This window comes from Lactuca serriola, chromosome 9, assembly GCF_051521515.1.
Source record: "Lactuca serriola cultivar US96UC23 chromosome 9, Lser_US96UC23_V15, whole genome shotgun sequence".
In the NCBI taxonomy this organism is placed as follows: Eukaryota; Viridiplantae; Streptophyta; class Magnoliopsida; order Asterales; family Asteraceae; genus Lactuca; species Lactuca serriola.
In genome coordinates this window covers 81,694,316-81,717,569 of record NC_136416.1, presented here as the reverse complement: position 1 = coordinate 81,717,569, position 23,254 = coordinate 81,694,316, and the positions used below count along the sequence as shown (strand labels likewise).

The following is a 23,254-nucleotide window of genomic DNA, read 5'->3' as shown; positions in this document are numbered from 1 at the left end:
CAATATTAGAGAACCAATATGCACCCTCAAGCTGGTAAAAAAGATCATCAATCATCGGAAGTGGATAACGGTTCTTTAGCGTTACCTTATTGAACTCCCAGTTGTCAATGCACATAGGATGAGACCCATCCTTCTTCTTCACTAACAAGATCGGTGCTCCCCATGGTGAACTGCTTGGTCGAATGAATCCCTTATCTAACAACTCCTGCAGCTGTGTAGACAACTCCTACATCTCGGGAGGAGCCAACCGATACGATGCTTTGGCTATCACAGCCGCACATGGAACCAAATCAATCCTGAACTCAACCTGCCTCTCCGGAGGCACCCCAGGAAAATCCTCTGGAAACACATCGGGATAATCACGTACAATCGATACATCATCCACGTTCGCCTTACCCTTATCCCGGGTATCCATAACATAGGCGACAAATCCTGAACAACTCTGCTAAAAATAACGTCTAGCCCTCGCTGTTGAACACAACATCGATCCAATCTGAGCTCTTTCCCCCTGAACCACCAACTCTCCCCCACTTGGGGTTCGAGTCTGTAACACCGTAAAAATTTAAACAATTTTTCGCATTTTTAAAAACCATATAATTTCATTCACATCCACATTTTAAAACATTGTATCATCATTATCTTAATACAAAACCCCAAGATCAAAACATATAAACTCCAGTGTGTGTGTGTACGAGTCATGCCGGCGTCTTCCCGCGATCATCGCTGGTACCTGAAACACAACACATTACACTGTAAGCATAATTGCTTAGTGAGTTCCCCAAAATACCACTCTAACACATAATAGCCACTCAAGGCTATAACTCTGTTGACCCTCTGGTCAATGTGTCTCAGTGGAACCTTCCGGTCCCAACTCTCTATGGGCCCTCTGGCCCTAACTCTATGGACCCATTGGTCCTACTCTGTATACTCCGAATCATGCATATCACATATCACAATACAACACATAAATAACATGCAAATATAATGGCACATAACTCTAGAATACACTGTCACATATCTCTGTACCACACTAGGTAAAGTATAGTGAGAAGACTCACCTCAGATGTCTCGGTAAATGTCTGACTCGGTAGAAATACGATCTAGCCTCCGCCTAATCACATAAAGTAAATATTCTCATAAATATAACTCTCGGGACTAGACTCAACCCTCTCTTGGCACCCTCAGAAGGTAAAAGACTATTTTACCCCTCTTAAGGCTTAAAGGCCACATTGTTGACCAGATCCTAAAGTCAACAGAAGTCAATGGTCAAACTTTGACTCGACTCGTCGAGTGCACTTGGGCGACTCGACGAGTCTACACGTGTCCACTAACTCTCTAGTCTCGCTTGGCACGTCGAGTCCTTCCCCTTGCTCGACGAGTCACACCTGGCATGAATCGCGGGGCCACCCCGACTCAACTCGCCGAGTCTCAAGATCAACTCGGCGAGTTCCGCTTTGAACTCCAGTCCTCTAATCCCCCTCTGACTCACTGAGTTATGCCCCCAACTCGGCAAGTCCACTCACTGAGTGATTTACGGGAAACCCTAACCCTACTCGCCGAGTCTGCCCTTGGACTCGGCGAGTTCATGCCATGCACGAACTCAAATGGCCTCCTGAGGTCAGATCTGTTCCTTGGATCCATAGATCTGAACTTCCCAAGCCTGATAAACACGTAAAGTTCAAATCTTGACATTCATGGGACGTCTAGGAGGCTTCACTAGGTGATTTAGCCCCAAAAATAACATCCTTAGCTCAACACCTCCATAGCTCAACATAAAGCAAGCTGAGATAAGCTCTTTAGACCACTATGGGTCCAGATCTGAAGTCTCAAAGTGAATAGGGGCCATATTCTCACAATTTCTTCCAATAAAGGTCATAAAACTCTACATCTATGGATTCCTTCAACAAAACAGATAAAAGGGGCGATATAATACCTCAAGGATGAAGTCTCTTGCTCGAAATCCACAGATGCACAACCTCGTTGGCCTCCTCTAAGCTGGAAACACCTTCTTCTTGCAAGAATCAACCACAAAGATCAAGAAATGGCTCCTATCCTCTCACAAACGCTCTAGCTCCTTTAGGGTTTGGTAGCCGCAAATAACGGCCCTAAGAGCCTTTAAATAGGTCCCAAACCTTGGAAATTAGGGTTTCATTAAACAGCGTGGACTCGCCAAGTCCAATCATGAACTCGCCGAGTCCAGTCATGAACCCGGATAAGAATCTGCGACCCTACTCGGCGAGTCTAAGCACCAACTCGCCGAGTCCCTTCATAACCCCCAAAAATAAAAGAATAAAATAATATACCTGGGAATCCGGATGTTACAATTCTCCCCCACTAGAATCAGAATTCGTCCTCGAAGTCTTACTCTGCAAACAACTCAGGATGTTGCTCCCGCATCTCTCGCTCCGGCTCCCAAGTCAATTCTGACCCTTTCCGATGCTGCCACTAGACCTGCACCAGAGGCACCTCCTTGTTCCTCAGAACCTTGATCTTCCGATCCCTAATCGCCACCGGTCTCCCGACATAGTTCAGGCTCGCATCCACCTGAATATCCTCTAATGGCACCACTGCCGACTCGTCGGGTATACACTTTCTCAGCTGCGACATGTGGAAGGTGTCATGAATCTGACCCAATTCCGCAGGTAGCTCCAATCGGTAGGCTACCCTTCCTACTCTCGTGATCACCCTGAAAGGACCAATATATCGGGGCCCCATCTTTCCTCTCTTCCTGAATCGGATCACTTCTTTCCAAGGAGAGACCTTCAGGAGCACGAAGTCGCCGACCTGAAATTCGAGCTCGGACCGACGCCTGTCCGCATAACTCTACTGGCGACTTTGAGCGGTCAACAACCTCTTTCTGACCTGTTGTATCTGCTCTGTCGTCTGAAGCACGATCTCCGTACTACCCATCACACGCTGCCCTACCTCTCCCCAGCAAATGGGGGCCCGACACCTCCTCCCATACAACATCTCAAAGGGTGGCATACCAATGCTCGAATGATGGCTGTTGTTGTAGGAAAACTCTGCCAAGGGAAAGTACATGTCCCAACTCCCGCCGGAATCCAACACATATGCTCGGAGAACGTCCTCGAGCGTCTGAATCGTCCGCTCACTCTGCCTGTCAGTCTGTGGGTGGTATGCGGTACTAAAATGCAGCCTTGTACCCAATTCCTCATGAAATTTCTTCCAGAATCTGGAAGTGAAACGCACATCTCGATCTGAGACAATCGAGATCGGCACCCCATGCCGCGATACCACCTCTCTCACATACATCTCTACCAACCTCTCCGCGGAAGAGCTCTCACTGATAGCAAGGAAATAAGCGCTCTTCGTCAACCTGTCCACAATCACCCAAATTGCATCGACACCTCTCGCAGTCCTCAGCAATTTGGTAATGAAATCCATGGTAATCTGTTCCCATTTCCACTCGGGAATCTCTAACGGATGCAACTTACCATGTGGACGCTGGTGCTCGGCCTTAACCCTGCGACAGGTCAAGCATCTCTCTACAAACCATGCGACATCCCTCTTTATACAAGGCCACCAATACTCCCTCTTCAGGTCCAAATACATCTTAGTGGCACCGGGATGGATCGAGAACTTCGATCGATGAGCCTCTTCCATCAAAATGGTATGCGTCCCGCCCACAAATGGTACCCATATCCGACCCTGAAATGTCATAAGCCCCCGACTATCGGTAACAAACTCCGATACCATCCCGACAACCCGCTCTCTTTTCTGGATTTCTGGTCTCACGGCCTCAGCCTGGGCCCCACGAATGGTGTCCAACACCGAAGTCATCACTGTCAATCTCAAACAAACATTTCGCATCGGGGTGCCCTCCGCCCTACGGCTCAGTGCATCGGCTACAACATTAGCCTTGCCCGGGTGGTACAGGATCTCACAATCGTAATCCTTCACCACATCCAACCATCTCCTCTGGCACATATTCAGGTTGGGCTGATCCATTAGATACTTCAGGATCTTGTGGTCCGTGTATATGGTACACCGAACCCCATACAGATAGTGACACCAGATCTTAAGGGCGAACACCACTTGCCCCAACTCCAGATCGTGGGTGGGATACCTCATCTCATGAGGCTTCAGCTGCCTCGATGCGTATGCTATCACATGACCCCTCTGCATAAGCACCGCTCCCAACCCCGATATCGACGCGTCACAATACACTACGAAGTCCTCCATCCCCTCCGGAAGGGCTAACACCGGGGCTTCGCATAGTCTCTGGCGAAGTGTTTCGAAGGAGGCCTGCTGCTCTAGACCCCATGAAAAAACAACACCCTTCCGGGTCAACTTGGTGAGTGGCACGGTGATCTTGGAGAAATCCCTGATAAATCTCCGATAATAACCAGCCAACCCTAGGAAACTCCTGATCTCGGTAGGTGACCTCTGTTGGAGTAGTGTCTAAGCCCGTAACCATATTTGGTAAATATTTGACCCAGTTGTGCATGGTCCTTTTGGGTTGTCTTCACTAAAGCAACTTGACTGGAGAAATAAATAGAGAAAGAGGTTATTATGATTTATTAATATGTTATAATAATAATATATTAAAGGAAAAATCATATTTGTTTAATTAATATTGGTCAATAATTAATTAGGAATTAATTTTGTGATCAATTGTAATTAATTAAACTAGAGGGGCTGAATTGTAATTATGTGATAGTTGCAAAATAGGGCAATGGTTATCCTTATTAAAGGATGGACGAATTCAAGGATAAGAATATCCTTAAAATCGTCCAAGGTCCAAGAGATAAGGGTTTTCAAGGCTTATCTTGTGGTTGCTTGGTGGGCAAGTAACTGGATAAGGATAAGGACTGAAACCCTAATCCCAACCCTATATAAAGACCCCTAAGGCCTTAGGATTTCGTCCACTTGATCCCTAGAGCATCTAAGGACGATTTCTACCTCCTCCCTTCTCTCTCTATAGCCTCTCCAATTGCTTGTGGTGTTTGTGAGCCATTAGAGGCACTACACTTGTGGTGCTTGTTTTTAAGACTAAGGGTTTGAAGATTTAAGTTGTTATTGCAATATAACAACAAGAGGTATGAGATCTAACCTTATATATGAATTTCGAAAATAGCATGCTACATTAGGGTTTTATCCATGTGTTCATAATGTTGTGTATCTAATAGTGAAAACATAGATCCAAATTAGGGTTGCATGCACACATAGGATTGTTTGTATAAAACCCATCAACCTCGGCACCTCCCAACTCATCACCACCTCAATCTTGGCTGGGTCGACCAATATCCCCTTCTGGTTAACGAGGTGCCCTAGGAACTGAACCTCTCGCAACCAGAAATCACACTTGGAGAATTTGGCATAAAGCCTCTCCGATCTCAGAACTCCGAGGATCTCCCTCAAATGCTCCTCATGCTGCTCTCTGGATCTCGAATACACCAATATGTCGTCGATAAACGCGATCACCGAGTGATCCAACATTGGCCTGCACACTCTATTCATGAGATCCATGAACACCGCCGGTGCATTGGTGAGTCCGAAAGGCATCACCACGAACTCGTAATGCCCATAAAGAGTCCTGAACGCTGTCTTCTGGATGTCCTCATCTCGCACCCTCACCTAATGATATCTAGACCTCAAATCAATCTTGGAGAACTAAGATGCTCCCTGCAACTGATCGAACAAATCGTCGATCCTCGGCAACGCGTAGCGGTTCTTGAGCGTTAGCTTGTTCAACTCCCGGTAATCAATGCACATCTGGTGTGAACCATCCTTCTTCTTGACAAAAAGGATAGGCGCTCCCCATGGCGAACTGCTCGGCCGAATAAACCCCTTCCCCAGCAGCTCCTGAAGCTGCGAGGATAACTCCTGCATCTCTGGAGGCGCAAGGCGATAATGCGCCTTGGCGATAGGTGCAGCCCCCGAAACCAAATCGATACTGAACTCTACCTGCCTCTCGGGAGGCACACCCGACAATTCTTCTGGGAATACATCCGGAAACTCACGCACTATCGGGACCTCATTTACTGACCTCGGTCTCTCTGAATCAACCCTCGCATCCATCACATATGCTACAAATCCCCAACAACCCTGCTGTAGACTCTGTCTCGCTCTGGCGGCCGAACAAAACGCTGACCCAGAACGTGTACTGTCTCCGTACACCGTAAGAACTCCCCCACTAGGGTCTCGTATAGTCACCAGTTGTCTCTCGCAGTCGATGACCGCTCCAACTTTACTCAACCAGTCCATGCCCACGATGACACAGACATCCCCCATCGCAATCGGAACTAAATCAATCGGGAACTCAACGCCGAAAATCTCGAGTACACATCCTCAAATCACTTCGGCGGCATACACCGTCCTCTCGTCAGCTATGGAAACTCTCAGAGGTTGACTCAACGTCTCTCGGCTAATACTGATGTGCTGACTAAAATCCAAAGATACAAAAGACCGACTCGCACCCGAGTCAAATAACACCAAGGCAGGTACAGAATTCACAAGAAAAGTACCTACGCATAACATAAAATAAACACAATATCTCAACATCAAAATAAGTACAAGAAAGGATACATACCAACCATGACATCGGGCGCCGCGCGGACCTCCTCCGCAGTCAACTGAAAGGCTCTCCCTCATGCCTTTGGTACCTCGGCCTTCACTGGCCGGCTCTCAGTAGCTCTGATAGCGGCAGGGGAAGATCCGTAAGGTGCTCCCTGGGCTGTCCCTCGCAACTGTGGACACTCTGCCTTGCGGTGTCTTGTCTGGTTGCAGTGAAAGCATACTGCAAACCCCTTGGGGCAATCCTTGGCCATATGCCCCTCCTTGCCACATTTGTAGCAAGATCCCGCTCTGCACACCCCATCGTGGCTCTTGCCGCACTTGCCACAAGTGCGGACCTTCTGACTCCCATATCTCGAATCAGCGGGCTTGGCCCGCTTGGCTGCCGGCTGAGATTGCGCCGGTCGTCGATCCCTCCCCTGAGACTCAACCTCCTCCCTAGCCTGGGTCTCCAGCTCTATGTCCCTCTTTCGGGCATTTGCCTGAAGCTCAGCAAATGTCTGATACGTCGAGTTCGCCACGAACTCCCGTATATCCCTCCTCAAAATGCTCAGATATCGGCTCATATGTGCCTGCTCAGAGGACACGTGCTCTGGGCAGAACATCGCCCGCTCATGGAACATCCTCGTAATCACTGTGACAGACTTAGTACCCTACTTGAGGGTCAGAAACTCCTGGGCCAAACGCTCCCTCTCCACCTGGGGAACGTACTCATCTCAGAACATAGCAGTGAACCTCTCCCAAGTCACTGCAGCAAGCTCAACAGGCGAATAATGTGCCGTCACAAACTTCCACCAGTCCTTCGCTCCCAAGCGAAGCTGGTTCAACGCGAACCGGACTCTCAAATGCTCTGGAGATGAGCAGGTGAAGAAACACCTCTGGTGGTTTTGTGTTGCTGAACTCCTGGAACAGCAACGCACCACCACCCTGCGGTCTAGCCGCAGCTACAACTGCAGTGGCCGCAGCAATAGCAGCATCAGAGAGAGCAACGTATCTCTCGTCAAATGTCTCTATCAGGGTGGTCTTGATAGACCCGAACATCTCTGGGATCTCAGCGCGGATGGCAGCAACCACTTCATCATGAATCATCTGGCGGAGCTCCTCGTCGCTCACACCCCCTCCACTAGTCCCTGGTCTGTGGCGCATCCCCACCATGATGCCTTTCTGAAATACAACACAAGATATCAAAGACTCGCTCAGGCGTACACACACTCGATACCCCAATCCTACTTGGTCTATGGTACCCTAAGGATTCTTACTTGGGTTGCGCACTGACCCGATGCCTTTGGTAGTACGGGCCCAATACTACCGGCCACACCGCCTCAGCATTCATCCCAAGTCCTCCTCCCAGAGCCCCAAATTCCAAGCACTCTACTTTCTTAAATAATATGCTACTCGCTAGCTGATCTCTCATAAGCTCCTCGCTGCTATCTAAACACTCTCAAGCATCCGTAGCAGCAAAACTCCTAGACTAAGGCATCATATATATCAGGCCACTCTAGTCCTAATAAGGATACCTATTCTACTCTATCATGCATAATATAGCTCATCGTAACATAATATATCTCATAACACTTATTACAAGGGTATTTTGGGAAATCAGCGTTCGGGCGCTGGCTGATCGTACACACGGCTCTGCTCTGTTTGTCTCAAAACTCTTTTTACTCTTTTTTTTTAAATTACTTTTATTATCAAAATTTTTCCTCAAATCCTTAGTTTGTGTTCAGATACGCCCGAAGATGCATCTGAATCCCTCAAACCAAGGCTCTGATACCAACTTGTAACACCGTAAAAATTTAAACAATTTTTCGCATTTTTAAAAAACATATAATTTCATTCACATCCACATTTTAAAACATTGTATCATCATTATCTTAATACAAAACCCCAAGATCAAAACATATGAACTAAAGTGTACGTGTGTACGAGTCATGCCAGCGCCTTCCCGCGATCATCGTTGGTACCTGAAACACAACACATAACACTGTAAGCATAATTGCTTAGTGAGTTCCCCAAAATACCACTCTAACACATACTAGCCACTCAAGGCTATAACTCTGTTGACCCTCTAGTCAATGTGTCTCAGTGGAACCTTCCGGTCCCAACTCTCTATGGGCCCTCTGGCCCTAACTCTATGGACCCATTGGTCCTACTCTGTATACTCTGAATCATGCATATCACATATCACAATACAACACATAAATAACATGCAAATATACTGGCACATAACTCTAGAATACACTGTCATATATCTCTGTACCACACTAGGTAAAGTATAGTGAGAAGACTCACCTCAGATGTCTCGGTAAATGTCTGACTCAGTAGAAATACGATCTAGCCTCCGCCTAATCACATAAAGTAAATATTCTCATAAATATAACTCTCGGGACTAGACTCAACCCTCTCTTGGCACCCTCAGAAGGTAAAATACCATTTTACCCCTCTTAAGGCTCAAAGGCCACATTGTTGACCAGATCCTAAAGTCAACAGAAGTCAATGGTCAAACTTTGACCCGACTCGTCGAGTGCACTTGGGCGACTCGACGAGGCTACACGTGTCCACTAACTCTCTAGTCTCGCTTGGCACGTCGAGTCCCTCCCCTTGCTCGATGAGTCACACCTGACATGAATCGCGGGGCCACCCCGACTCAACTCGCCGAGTCTCAAGATCAACTTGGCGAGTTCCGCTTTGAACTCCAGTCCACTAATCCCCCTATGACTTACTGAGTTATGCCCCCAACTCGGCAAGTCCACTCACTGAGTGATTTACGGGAAAACCTAACCCTACTCGCCGAGTCTTCCCTTGGACTCGGCAAGTTCATGCCATGCACGAACTCAAATGGTCTCTTGAGGTCAGATCTGTTCCTTGGATCCATAGATCTGACCTTCCCAAGCCTGATAAACACGTAAAGTTCGAATCTTGACACTCATGGGACGTCTAGGAGGCTTCACTAGGTGATTTAGCCCCAAAAGTAACATCCTTAGCTCAACAACTCCATAGCTCAACATAAAGCAAGCTGAGATAAGCTCTTTAGACCACTATGGGTCCAGATCTGAAGTCTCAAAGTGAATAGGGGGCATATTCTCATAATTTCTTCCAATAAAGGTCATAAAACTCTACATCTATGGATTCCTTCAACAAAACAGATAAAAGGGGCGATATAATACCTCAAGGATGAAGTCTCTTTCTCGAAATCCACAGATGCACAACCTCCTTGGCCTCCTCTAAGCTGGAAACACCTTCTTCTTGCAAGAATCAACCACGAAGATCAAGAAATGGCTCCTATCTTGAGATCAATCTCCCTCTCCCTAGCCCTCACTATCATATCCTCTAACGTCTTGCAGCTGGATCAGCTCATAATTTGCATAATATTACTCTTCAACATCTCATGATACCTCGCCTTCTTTATCTCCTTATCCACCACATACTACGGTACCAAAAGTGCCCTCTCTCTAGAAACATCACAGTGATCTCAGCCACCATCTAAGTAGTCTGGCGGAGATCCTGAAACTCTCGTGTCAACCGCTGCACCTCAATCACTGGTGCAAACTCATCCCTGAACCTGGTCAAAAGCATCCCATGTCTTCGTATCAATTGCCTGGTCACCAACTTCGCATCTCACCTCCTCCCATAAATCTCGTGCCCTATCATTCAGAAGATAGGAAACAAGTCTGACGTTTGCCCCCTCGGGGCAACTGCTGGTGCGGAAGGCATTAGAAACATCAACTAACCACCTCCTGCTCACTATCGGGTCCTTCGCCCCATGATAGTCTGGAGCTCCTCATGCTCAGAAATCCCTGAAGGTCAAAGAATGCACTCCCACCAATGCCACCATCTCAGAATGAAACGAGCACAACCACTTATCCAAAATCTCCAAAATGCCCTCCTTGACCGTAGCAAAGATCATAGGAGTCTGCTCAAGAATGTAACATATAATATAAGACGAAATGAACTCCCACGTCTGATCATTCAACTACTCAGCTCTAGAACCTAAGCCCGAGCTCTCTCCAGCACCAGAACTGCCAACATGTTTTCCCCGTAGAGTCACCATACTAAAAATAGAACATATAAATCGTCAAAATAAGCATCAGAATATATCAAGGGATCACAAACTCTACTAGCTTCCTGGTTTCATTACAACTCTCCTTGACTCGAGTATGGATCCTCTGCTTCCAATAGTACGGTCTCATACTACCTTCCACATCTATTCGTACTTGCCTAAAGGATTGCCTTGAATCCGCCAAGTCACCTTATATCTATACAATCAACCCTCATCAAGACAAGGTTCCAACACTAGATCTCATCCTAGGTTTTCCTAGGGCAAACTCCATACCACTCTTCGCCATCAGCTGTAGAAGGAACTCCCGCTAACTTCCTCTAACTATCTCACAAATACAATTACATATCACCAAAATCAGATAATTCTTCGAATGAGTGGTCTCACACTACAACGGTTGGACTCAAACAAGAACTACATAATAGAGTTAAAACCTAACCTTCTAAAATTATTTAGTTCCCATAATATGTAACTTAGCATATTCGATTACTAGTTAGTTGAAGCTAGTGAGAACTCCTAAAAAGCACAAAGCAAGCAACATTCAAGCATCAAGTAATCAGAACCAAGCATCACCTAATCAGGCCATCCTATCACTGACTGATCAGTACTAGCATGCAAGTCTACAAGCTCATACAATAGGCATATAAAGGCATCACTCCTAGAATTCTATCGTGCAAATATTGAGCAAATCCTTAGCCCTAACTAGCATGTGATTCATAGATTCACTGATTAAATCATATAAGATAACATGTATAGGTATTTTGGGAAAACTTACTAGAGCTCGGTCGATTGCATGCACCACACCCTTTCTTGTTTTAGAAACCCTTTTCTTAAAAATACACTTCTTTTTAAAAAACTTTACCAAATCCTCAGTTTGAGTTCAGACACACCCAAGAGTATGTCCGAATCCTTCAAACCAAGGCTCTGATACCAACTTGTAACGTCCCAAAAATAAGACCCAAAAATTTCATTTTTGATTTAATAAAAACATTAATCCAAACATTGTCATACAACCCCAAAAGATCAAAGTATGTCACTAAATCAAAACATATTAGATTAAATTTCAAAATGCAGAAAAAGGTGGTGTGTGCTCTGCAATCATGTCAGGCTCTTCCCTTTTGATCTTGAAGTGCCTGAAACATAAACTGAAAACCGTAAGCATAAGGCTTACTGAGTTCCCCAAAATACCACGTAACATACATAAATAAATACATAATGGGTCCCACCCATACTCGAATAACAGGCCCCACCCACTGAGTATAACGGGCCCCGATCAAACTCGCATAATGGGCCCCGCCCAACATACAAGTCATATAAGCAAATACACATATAAGAGTCACACAGACATCTAGTATCCTATCCAAGGTTTTGAAAACCGGACCGGAGACCGAACCGGTCGTCTTACTGGTTCGATGGTTCAGGTGGTCCAACCGGTCGGACCGGTCTCAAAAACCGGAAAAACCGGATGATGTCATAATTATATTTAATTATATAAAAAATACAAAAAATGAAAAAATTAAATATTTTTTAAAATTTCCGGTTTTGACCGGTTTTACCGGTTCAACCGGACCGGTTTTTACCGGTTCGACCGGTTTTCACCGGTTCAAACGATTACCGGTTTTTTGGCCTTTAAGAACCGGATCCGGGACCGGTTCCCGGTTGAACCGGTCGAACCGGCCGGTCCGGTCCGGTTTTCAAAACATGGATCCTATCATAACTGATCATGGGCCGGCATTGGTGCCTTAGACCCGCTAAAATGGTGAGGAAAATCACCTCGCACTGTTGAATCTCATAGAAAAATCTTTGGCTGCTGGCCCGCTAAAATCCCTGTGCTATCACAAAATAACATCCCATTAATAATTAGATCCCGACTCACATTAAGAATCCAAACTAGGGTAAAATGACTTTTTCCCCTTTCCTTAACTTGGCCCAAGGCCAAAGCCCAATCCAAATGTCCAAAAAGCCCAAGTTCCAAAATAATCATCTAAGGCCCAAATATGGCCCAATTTTCCAAAGTGGACCCAAACCCCTTCATGGGCCTTCAACCAAAGGCCCAATAAAATATCCTTATCCCAAAGTAATATTTTGATAGCCCAACAATGCCCTAATCATCTAGAGTCCAAACATGGCCCAACACTGTGAGCCTAAACATTTCGAAGCCCATCTGCTGAGTATGCGGGGCGTACTCAGCTCGTACGCTAAGAGTACTCGCTTTGTGGCTTGTACGCATGGCGTGCCATCTTATACACCCAACGTACTACCAAGTTTCGTCATTCAGCACTTATTCGGTTAAGACTTCGACTTAAATCTTAGATCTGACTTCCCTAAGGTGGTTTATCACGTAAAGTTGCCAACCTTACGTGCATGCATGGCTTAATGTGGCTCTAGAGCTCAAAAGAGCTTAGTAAATGACTTAACACATGCATGAGACCAAAACCACCATAAAGTTTTCACCTTTATGATTAAGAAAGCCTTAATATGCCAAAATTTACAAGGATAAGCTCCATAAACGACCTTAGCTCACAAAACCAACCAAAAGGGACCAAAATAGCCACAAGCAAGCTAAGGTATAGATCTATGAAATGAGATGACAAGATTTGAACTTTATACCTCAAAAGTCATGAAATGAAGGTGCAAAAGATGGATCTCTAAGCTCCTCTCCAGAGAATGAGTCTGCAAGCTTCTTCTTCTACCACTTCAAGATGGACAAAACCCACAACTGATCAAAACAATAGCTCTAAAGCACCACACAAAGGCAAGGGACGAACTAGGGTTTTCAAACAGTGGAGGTTGGTCTAAAATGTCCAGGAGGTGAGTTAATGAGGCTTAAATAGGGCACAAACCCTAAAAATTAGGTTTTGCCCCTAGCCAACATACACCTATCGTAACCCACGTACGCCCATCGTGCATGGTTCGAACCCGCGATCAAGACTCTGCTAGTACACCAAGCATACACTATGGTACGCCCCGTGGACTAGCCATAAGTACCACAAATGCAATGTTTTAGCTAAGAAAGGCTAAATATGACACATACCCAATCCAAGTGTTACACTTTGGAAGCTTTATTAAGTTAGTTACATGTTGGTAGGATCTGTTCAGTTTCAATTAAGGCGTGGGATCTTTGTTTGGTCCATTCATAAGGACATTTATGTTAGCGGTTGAGGTTCATCGTTTCGGTTAGATCTACCCAGGGATGGACGCAGGAATTGACACTAGGTGTTGCCGAATTTTTTTTTCCAGTCAAACAAAATATAAAACCAAAAACTAATTCATTACGTCTAATACAAATAAGCGATCCATTACATAAAAGTTAAAAACATAACAACAATTTATCATTTATTACAATTTAAATTTGTCCTCTTCGTGCGGACATCTTTTGAAACTGTTCCATTACCTTTTCATTCTCAACTTTCACAAGTGCTTCGGTCTCAACATAGCAAAGCAACGCATCATTCAAAAACTCATCGCCAATCTTGTTGCACAAGTCGGTCTTCAAGAGCTTCATCTTTGAAAAACATCTTTCTATACTAGCGGTTGCTACGGGTAATATCAAAGCCAACTTTAAAAGCTTATAAACCAAAGGATAAGACCGATGTTTCCTCATACTAACCATTAAACGAGAAAGCTCAGAAATTCCTTTCAAAGTGGTAAAATGCTCATCTTTGATGGAAGAGTGGTAAAATATCTCAAGTTGTCCTTCAAGATCTATCAAATCCGAATCATCAAAGTCATACTTGTACAACTTAGCCAACTTCAACAACTTTGATTTGTGAAATTGTGAAAATGAATCACAAGGGCTCAAAGCACCCATGTATTCTAGTAACTGGGTGCTTGTTTCACTAAATCGATCTCGATATTCAGTCAGTTGCATATCCACCACCGTGTTGAAGATTTCAACCTCAAAGTGAAATCTATTGGTCTTTGTGGTCGTACGGTTTCTAGAACCAATATAAAAATCCTACATTTCCAGAGTAGCAATATTGTGTGTTTGACAAAAAGAGGATACCTTTGGCAAAATGCTAGCAAACCCCGTGTCTCTTAAAGATTGCAATGCGTATATTGTCCCTCTAACCATCGAATCCGCTTCTAAAATGTCTAGATATTTTTTTGAAATTGCTTTGATAATATACCCGTGAGGTGTAAAATGTCATACATCATATATAAGTAAAACACGAACTCATAAGATTTAAAATATGCTAAGATTCCTGATGCTTGTTGGTGGTTTGCCAATGACCCTCCATCCACTTTCACAAATTCTAAAACCACAAGAACATCCGCAAACAACTTCATAAGACTTGTGAGTGTGTTGAAATGTGAAACCTATCTTGTATCCCCTGCCCGAACAAGTGTAGTCTCTTGATTTAACCCTCTTCCCGTTTCAAGTTCACCACTACACAAGCCTTTTTGCACCCTTTGTCTTGCTTGTTCCCGTAGCAAGTCTTTTCTTTTACACGAGGCACAAACAACATTAACCACCAACGAAATTTGCTCAAAATAGTCACTAACACCATCATGCTTCTTTGCTACAGCTACAACCACTAATTGAAGTTGGTGTGCAAAGCAATATACATAAAAAGCTATGTCATTCTCTTGTAATATCAAAGCTTTCAAACCATTGAATTCCCCTCGTAGATTGCTAGCCCCATCATAACCTTGTCCTCTTATCTATTAAAAAAAATTGAAAAATATATAAATAATATAAAACAAAGCTAATTAAATTAAATTTAAGTAACAAAAAATTAAAGAATAAATTACATGACTAAAACTCAACTTATTACTTGTAAGTACTTTATTTAAGGCGTTTTTGAGTGTCAAAGAGGATATATCCTTCACGTGCACAACTCCAATGAATCTTTCCTTCACAAAGCCAAGATTATCAACATATCGCAAAACAATAGCCATTTGTTCCTTTTTTGAGACATCGCAAGATTCATCAACCAATAAAGCGAATACATCTTGACCAATCTCTTGACGAATACTCAAAAGTACTTCTTGTGCAAAACATTGCACAAGTTCTTTTTGAATTTTAGGGAAAATAAGTTGATTGTTTTTAGGAGCATTTTCTAAAGTATTGTTGAAAATATCTTCACTAGTCTCTCGAATGGCTTTTAACACTTCAATGTAAAACCCTCTATTTTCCGAGTTAACCGACTCGTCATTACCACGAAACGGTAAACCGATTTTCAATAAAAGCCTAACAACAATAATAGAAACACGTAATCGAGCTTTATATTTATGGTCCTCCGCTTCGGTTTGCCTCCTCAAGACTACATTAATAGCTTGTTTTTCTCTCAATAAAAAGTCACACTTTTCTCTTGCTTTGTTGTGAAAACTATCAACACTACCCACATGAGTCCGAAATGCATTTTTTTTATTCCAAGTATCAAAACCTTGAGAAACAAATGCATCTATCCCTCCTCTTTGTCCCATGAGGTCTCCACATACATAACAATATAAACAATATGCTTTTTTATTTTTCACACTATATTCCAACCAATCAAAATCGTCAAACCATGAAGGAACAAAGCTTCTTAATCTATCACCTATTTTCTTTTTTGGAAACTTGTGTAGCCTTATTTGACAAGGTCCTTGAAGCAAATATTCCCTTATTACATCATCTCTTATATTTGAGGCATAACTTGTAATCATTGGCCTATCCGCCGGGTCCTTTGGAAGATCTTTCAAATACCATCATTAGTTTCATTAGAGCATGGTGTTTGTGGAATTGCATTAGAGACCGAAGGAATAGATTGGTTGGTGATTGGTGTTTGGGAAGATCCTTCACCACTTTCATTAAGATTAGGTCTTGGTCTTTTGGTAAGAAAACCACCAAGGGTAACCTACAATTCAACATTAAGCTAAATAACTAATAGTTTCACCAAATCATCCAATAGCTTCAATCAAAAGTCAAAACATAGAAATTACACCAAATCAAAATTGAATTTCAATAAAGACAATATGACATAGCAATTTTATTTCACCAAATCAATCAATAAGTCAATAACATCAATGAAAACATAGCAATTTCACCAATTTAAGATAAAAACATAGCAATTTCAACCTAAACAAATTGGTAAAATTTCAATTTTCAAACACTTACTTGTTTCATTCTTATCTAGGGCTTGGTCACTTGGAGTCGAATTGAACAATTGGGAATTGAATTTTGCTACTCAATCAACAAGATACTCAAGAAATTAGAAGGAATTAGCAATGGAAGCATCAAGCACCAAGCAAGTCTTCGTGAATCGTGAGTGAAGGCGTGACTCGTGAGGGCTAAGGCGTGCGTCACAGTCGAAGTCTCGAAGTTGACTTCACTATGTCGATGGTTTTTTTTTTTTTTTTTGCTTTCTGTTTTGCTACTCGCCACACGCTTTTTTGCCATTCTCCCAATTAGATCAAAAGATCCAATTATCCAAATGAGCTTTGGGCTACACTAGTTTTTTTTGGGCTAAAATTAATCGGCTTTTTGGACTACTAATTGATAAGTCTAAGTTATAAATATATTTTTGGGCTTTGTTGATCCAATTGGGTGGCAATTTTTTTTTCGTAGTTGCCAATTTTTTTTATGTAGTTGCCGATTTTTTTACGTAGTTGCCAATATATATAAAAAAAAGTTTTTGAACAAATTTACCACTGCATATACGAAAACTAGGTGTTGTCGGTGCCACACCGGGCACCTCTACAATACCGTCCCTGGATCTACCGATACATCATCTTTTGGGTAAGGTTGTGAGGAAGGAGGAATACAGTAGATCTTGGGTTGGTTATGTTTTTACCTTAGGGGTGTATATGGACTGAGTAAGATAGCATGAGAACACTTGGTCTGAATTTATTCGTATGGTTGTTATTTGGTTAGTAGACTTTTATTTGGAGTAAGAATACAACCTCCTATCTCATTTGTTGGTTGTGTGTGACATGTTCTCGTCTAAATTTGTGTTGGTAGCATCCTATTCTGTAATATGAATTATGTGTTATAGTAGGGTTTGACTCATGATGTGCTTAATTAGTGATTGAGAGGGATGTTGATTGGGTTCCTACAAGTTGGTATGATGATGGTTGAGTACCTTTAGGCCCATGTGGTACTGTTCGTAAGCCTTCATAACAGTGATGGAATAGCGGAAAGATTGGCGTAGCATTGTGACCTTATCGTTTTAGTGCTTAGAAGGTGTCATAATGTATTGTTAACCAGTGGATGTATGATTAACATGGAAGGGATCTGGTAGTCATTTTATTGAGACTCTTCGGTCTCAGATCGTTAGTCTTATTGGTATGTTTGGGTGTGAGTGCATTGTTGAGAGTCGGGAGACTCAGTGACCAGCTGGTTTGGATCACGTGGGTAGTAAAAGATTGTTGGGAGTATTAATTCTACATCGGAAGTCTCCTGCCGAATGTTTATGTTATGAACCCATTTTTTTATAGGTTGCTTATTAGGAGTTTGGTTAACAATGTTGGGTATTGGCTCTGAAATCTCGAGTCATGAAGTTCGTGTAAACGCCTCGAGTGATTTGTTAGGTGGATGTGCACCTGGTCTGATGAGTGATTTGGATGCAACATGAGATGCTTGGATGAATGATCATTATGCTCGCGGGAGAAATGAGTTGAAGATGACTTTTCAGGAAGTCAAGTGTATATTTAAGGTTTTTGGGCACAATTTCTGGATTTGAGAGTTGTTCGAAATTCACGATCGATGTCTTTTAGTATTCTTTTTGCATGATTTGGTGGTGTTCCTATTCAGGGACTGGGGGTAGGTACAACATATGGATGATCATCAAACTTAGGGTATCGTTTTTGAAGTTGAGACTGATGGGTTCCTGGTTCCGGGATACATATTGATGGAGTTGATTTTCGGTGTAGTTTTTAAGAGTTTCCGGTATGAGTGGTTCTCACTTGAAGTTGGCTCTTACAGTTATGGTTGTGGTTGAGTATTTTCAAGTTATTGGTTGTTTTCTTTATAGTTGTGAGTTTCCGAGTGATCTCTCGACTTCTCTATGTAAATTCCTTGATTTAGAAGGGGTTAGAGGGAGATTTTGGACTATGTTGATGTTAATTTCAAAGATTCTAACCAAGACGAATTTTGAGGACGAAATCCAGTTTAAGTAGCGGAGAGTTGTAACATCCTATTTCAAGAAGTTTCTTATTTCGGGATTGTGGACAATAAATGGATCAAGTAAAGGCCTTGAGCTTCAATGGAATGGTGTTTAGAACTTATTGGATGATGATATATTAGATAGTGATTAAATCCTTGGTTTGTGCCTTGAAGTCAAAGGGTAAAATGGTAAAAGTGATGTTTCTGTAACATCCCAAATTTTCAATAAAAATTTTCCTTTTTAAGTGATGAAATCGTTTCCATAAAATATAAAATTCCAACCACATTTGTTTTCAAAATCCATAACATCAACAATTTATTCATAATATCAAAGTGTCCCCAAATAAAATGTTGCAGAGTACATGCCGCGCCATCATGCTGGGCTCTTGCCCTTAGAACCTGAAGTACCTGAAACAACCAACAAACTGTAAGCTAACCCTTAGTGGGTTCCCCATAACATACCCCTTACAATGCACATAATCACATAAATCATATCATCCATATAAGCTACATAACCCATGCATATAAACATATAAGGATGGCATGGAAACCCTCCAAGGTCTTACATCGGGTGCCACTAGAACCCCCATGTGGTCTTAATTACCTTCCATGGGAACCCCCACATGGTCTTCTTAACCACAGAAATGTCACATAAGCTAAACATGTAAACAAATAGGATGCCATGAAAACCCTCCAAGGTCTTACACTGAATGCCATGGGAACCCCCGCATGGTCTTAGTCCACTACCACGGGAACCCTCCGGGGTCTTCCATGCGAGTATTACACAGACAACTAGCATATCACATATCACGTAATAAACTATCATTCCACATAACACATAATGGGCCAGCCTTGGTGCCTTCGACCCATTGGTATGGTGAGGAGACTCACCTTAGTCTGCTAAACACGAAAGCTGCTCGCCTAACAGTCTGAAACCACCCGCGCTGAGCAATAATACCATTAACCCAAAATTAGGATTGAATATAATTTAATTAAAGAACCCAAGTACCTAAGCCCAAGTCCTTTCATAATGGCCCAAGAGTCTTCCCTTGCTAATGGTCCCAAATTCCATGTTCAAAACTATTAATGAGCCACATGGCCCAACCAAAACAACTATGGCCCAAATAGATTCATCGGACCACTAACCCAAAATATGACTAGGCCCAAAACTAATTAAGGCCTAAAGAGTCTACAAGCCCACGCGAAGCCGAAAACCAACTGGGGTGCGTACGCCAAGCGTACCTCTTTAGTACGCTTTGCGTACTAGCTCCTCAAGCCGTACACACTGCGTACATGCTACTACGCGTGGCGTACAAGTCAGGCATGCACAAACAACCATTAAGCTCTTAATGCTTGGGAGATGAATGTCCAGCTTTAGATATGAGTCCATTAAGATGTTCTAATGCATAAAGTTGGCAACTTTATGCCCTTGCATACTCCATATGTTCCCAACAAGCCCTTATAACCCATTAAGACCTTTCCAAGGGTCTTAACTCATGCATGAGGTCAAAACACTCATCAAGACTACATTTTTATGGTATGAATGAACTAAGGGACCTCATATCTACTCTTTCCAAGCTCTGGAGTTGCTCAAACTCCCAAGATATGATTCATGAACACAAAAAGGGACAATATTGAAAACCCTAGCTCAATCTAGTGAATAAGATAGCGAGATTAAGACTTTATACCTCCAGAAGCTCTTCAAGGTGAACTAGATGCAGGTTCTTGAAGCCCAATGCCACACAAAGCTTGCTCAGTAACTTCTTCTTCTTGAATAAGCTCGAAAATGTCCACCAACACCCTTTTATGCTCGAAAATAACACTCTTAAAGGAAAAATGAGATAAAGGGATGAAATGAGACTCTAGAGGCTGATTAGGGTTCAGTCCAAATGGCTTAAGGATGAATAAATATGTCTCAAGTCTGGGTTTTAGGGTTTTTGTACTCTGTCGCGTACGCCATGCATATCTATATGCACGCCCCACATACACAATATTACTTCGCGATCCTTCTTCCATAATACGCTAAGCGTACACTTAGGTACGTCCAGCGTACAAAAGGGAACATTTTTTCCAAAATAGATAATTTCAAGGATTAGAATGATTTACCTGATTTGGAGTGTTACAGTTTCCGACTTCTATCACGAATTATGGATTTTAGTTCGACATGTGTTAAGCCAAATTTCACTAGATAGAAGTATGGGGCTCGTCAATACTTTCTATGGATATTAAGATTGCCGAAAATGGAGTTGAAACGAAGATGTTATGACTATTTGAAGTTAGAGTGAAAATGGGTGAAAACTCGTTCTCACGAGGTGAGAAATAATTCTCACGGCGTGAGAGTGCTCACGACGTGAGAGTGCTCACGAGGTGAGAATTTATTCTCACGACATGAGAACTATGCAGCCCAAAGCCCATAAAAGTTTTAGGATTTGCAAGGTATTTAAATGTAAGGGTTCATGTTTTAGGGTATTTTTCTTTGCCTCCATCATATCTAGAACCTCTAGGGAGAAACCCTAGCCTCCACTTTCAAGATTTAAGCCTCGCATCTCCTCTCTCATCCATTTTTAGAGTTTTTGGTGGTTTTGGAGCAATGTTTTCATGCAAGATTGACCCTTGAAGCTTGGAAATTGAAGATCTCAACTTTCATCTACCTTCTAGACCCTTGTAAGTTATAAAGTGCCAAGATTTATTGCATATTCACCTCAGATCTAAGTGTATTTGGTGTTTTGGTCCATTTTAATAAGTTTTAGTGAGATTTGGGGATAAAGCTTGAAACTTTATTACTCTCCAAGGTCTCAAGAGCATTGTATGTTTTAGATTTGGACTCCAACGCCCTTTTGATCAGTTTATAATGCTTTCTTGGACCTTTTGGACTAGGAAAGTTTTGATCTTTTGCCTTCCCTTTTAGCCATGCAAGTTATCTTGGTTATTTTGGTTATTTTGGGGTAATAAAGTTTAGATCTTGAAAGTTTGAGACAATATTATGGATAAAGTTTGAAACTTTATCCATCTAAACATCATGTTGATTTAGATCTAAAGGTTGGAGACTCGGACATAATGGATTTAGTTGAGAAAGATGCATTCTTGGTCCCTTTGAGACTTAAAGACTGAAACTTGGTTGGTTGGACCATCCTAATGGATAAAGTTGAAAACTTTATACATTATGACGCTATTTAGGATCTAGATCCGAGATTGTGGGTCTTGTTGTGAAGAGATTAAACACTTAATGAAGAGATTAAACACTTAATGAAGATTTTGGCCTTCTAACCAGATGTTACAACGTGACATAGGATGTGTCATGGCGTGATGGTGCCTAGATTCATGATTGTTTTTTCGTTTCATTCTCACAACGTGACCAAGGAATGGTTACGACATGACGTTGACTTTAACCGTTGACTTTTTGACTAGTTTAACTTTTGGTCAAACTTAGGTAGAATTGAGTATTTGACTAAGGATTAGTCTCGGTTTGGTTTTAGGAAGTTTGGATTGGTTGTTCTGATGCTGAGATAGCTGTTGGGATTCTGTTGAGTGGTTCAAGTGAGTTTTCCTCACTGTACTTGTGGGTCGAAGACACTAAGGCTGGACCATTGGGTTGATAACTCGTTATATTGATTGATGATATGTTGAGTATGCGGTAGATATGTATGATTATATGATACATGATGATGGGCGTTAGACTGGTAGATCGGTAGGACTACCTGTGATTACCAGCTGTATGATTATCTGTCTGCTGAGTATGTTTGTTATTTATTTTGTGTCGACATGTTATGTTGGTTGAGACTGTACTGTTTTGTGCTCTCAGTCAACATACCAGGGTAATCCAACCAAGAGATTGTGGACCCAGTACGTTATATGCAGGGCAATCCAACTGGGAGGTCGTGGGCCAGGGTAATCCAACCGAGTGGTTGTGGATGAAGTATGTTATATATATATATATATATATATATATATATATATATATATATATATATATATATATATATATATATATATATATATATGGCAATCCAACCGGGAGGTTATAGGCCAGGGTAATCCAACCGGGAGGTTGTGGACCTAGTATGTTATATGCGGAGCAATCCAACCGAGAAGTTGTGGGCCAAGGTAATCCAACTAGGAGGTTGTGGACCCAATACGTCATATGCGGGGCAATCCAACCGGGATGTTGTGGGCCAGGGTAATCCAACCAGGAGGTTATGGACCCATTACGTTATATACATTTGACCCTACTTACCTTACTACATATGTTGAGTTGGTTTTCTTATCGCCTTGATGACAATCGATCAACTTTATGTTAAATAATAAATATATAAAATCAAAAGATTTTTTTAGGTTCTTGATTTATCTGAATCAAATTATGTTAGATACCAAGACAACATACAATCCATATAATATTATGACGGTTAAAGGAGTCATCCTATGGAAATTTCCTAAACAAAAACTTATAGCTTATCTTGAGGTATCAAATTACGGGTTGTGTCTATAAAATTTATCACTAAGTTATGAGTAGTAGATGACATTAACAAGCGATTGGATATTTGTTGTGACAAAAATCGAGCTACTTTAACAAAAAT

The 23,254-nt window shown here is 42.4% G+C and overlaps 2 protein-coding genes across 2 annotated transcripts; both read right to left on the bottom strand.

Annotated features, from left to right (window-relative positions):
* Nucleotides 1–13,940: 13,940 nt before the first annotated feature.
* LOC145075893 (uncharacterized) lies at nt 13,941–14,669 on the bottom strand. Its single transcript, XM_079021973.1, has 2 exons — nt 14,601–14,669; nt 13,941–14,552 (listed from the first exon to the last, which is right to left on the bottom strand). Exons 1-2 carry the CDS (start codon nt 14,667–14,669, stop codon nt 13,941–13,943), a joined length of 681 nt encoding a protein of 226 aa, XP_078878099.1.
* A 245-nt stretch (nt 14,670–14,914) lies between these two features.
* Nucleotides 14,915–16,243, bottom strand: LOC145075892 (uncharacterized). Its single transcript, XM_079021972.1, has 2 exons — nt 15,350–16,243; nt 14,915–15,259 (listed from the first exon to the last, which is right to left on the bottom strand). Exons 1-2 carry the CDS (start codon nt 16,241–16,243, stop codon nt 14,915–14,917), a joined length of 1,239 nt encoding a protein of 412 aa, XP_078878098.1.
* Nucleotides 16,244–23,254: the final 7,011 nt, after the last annotated feature.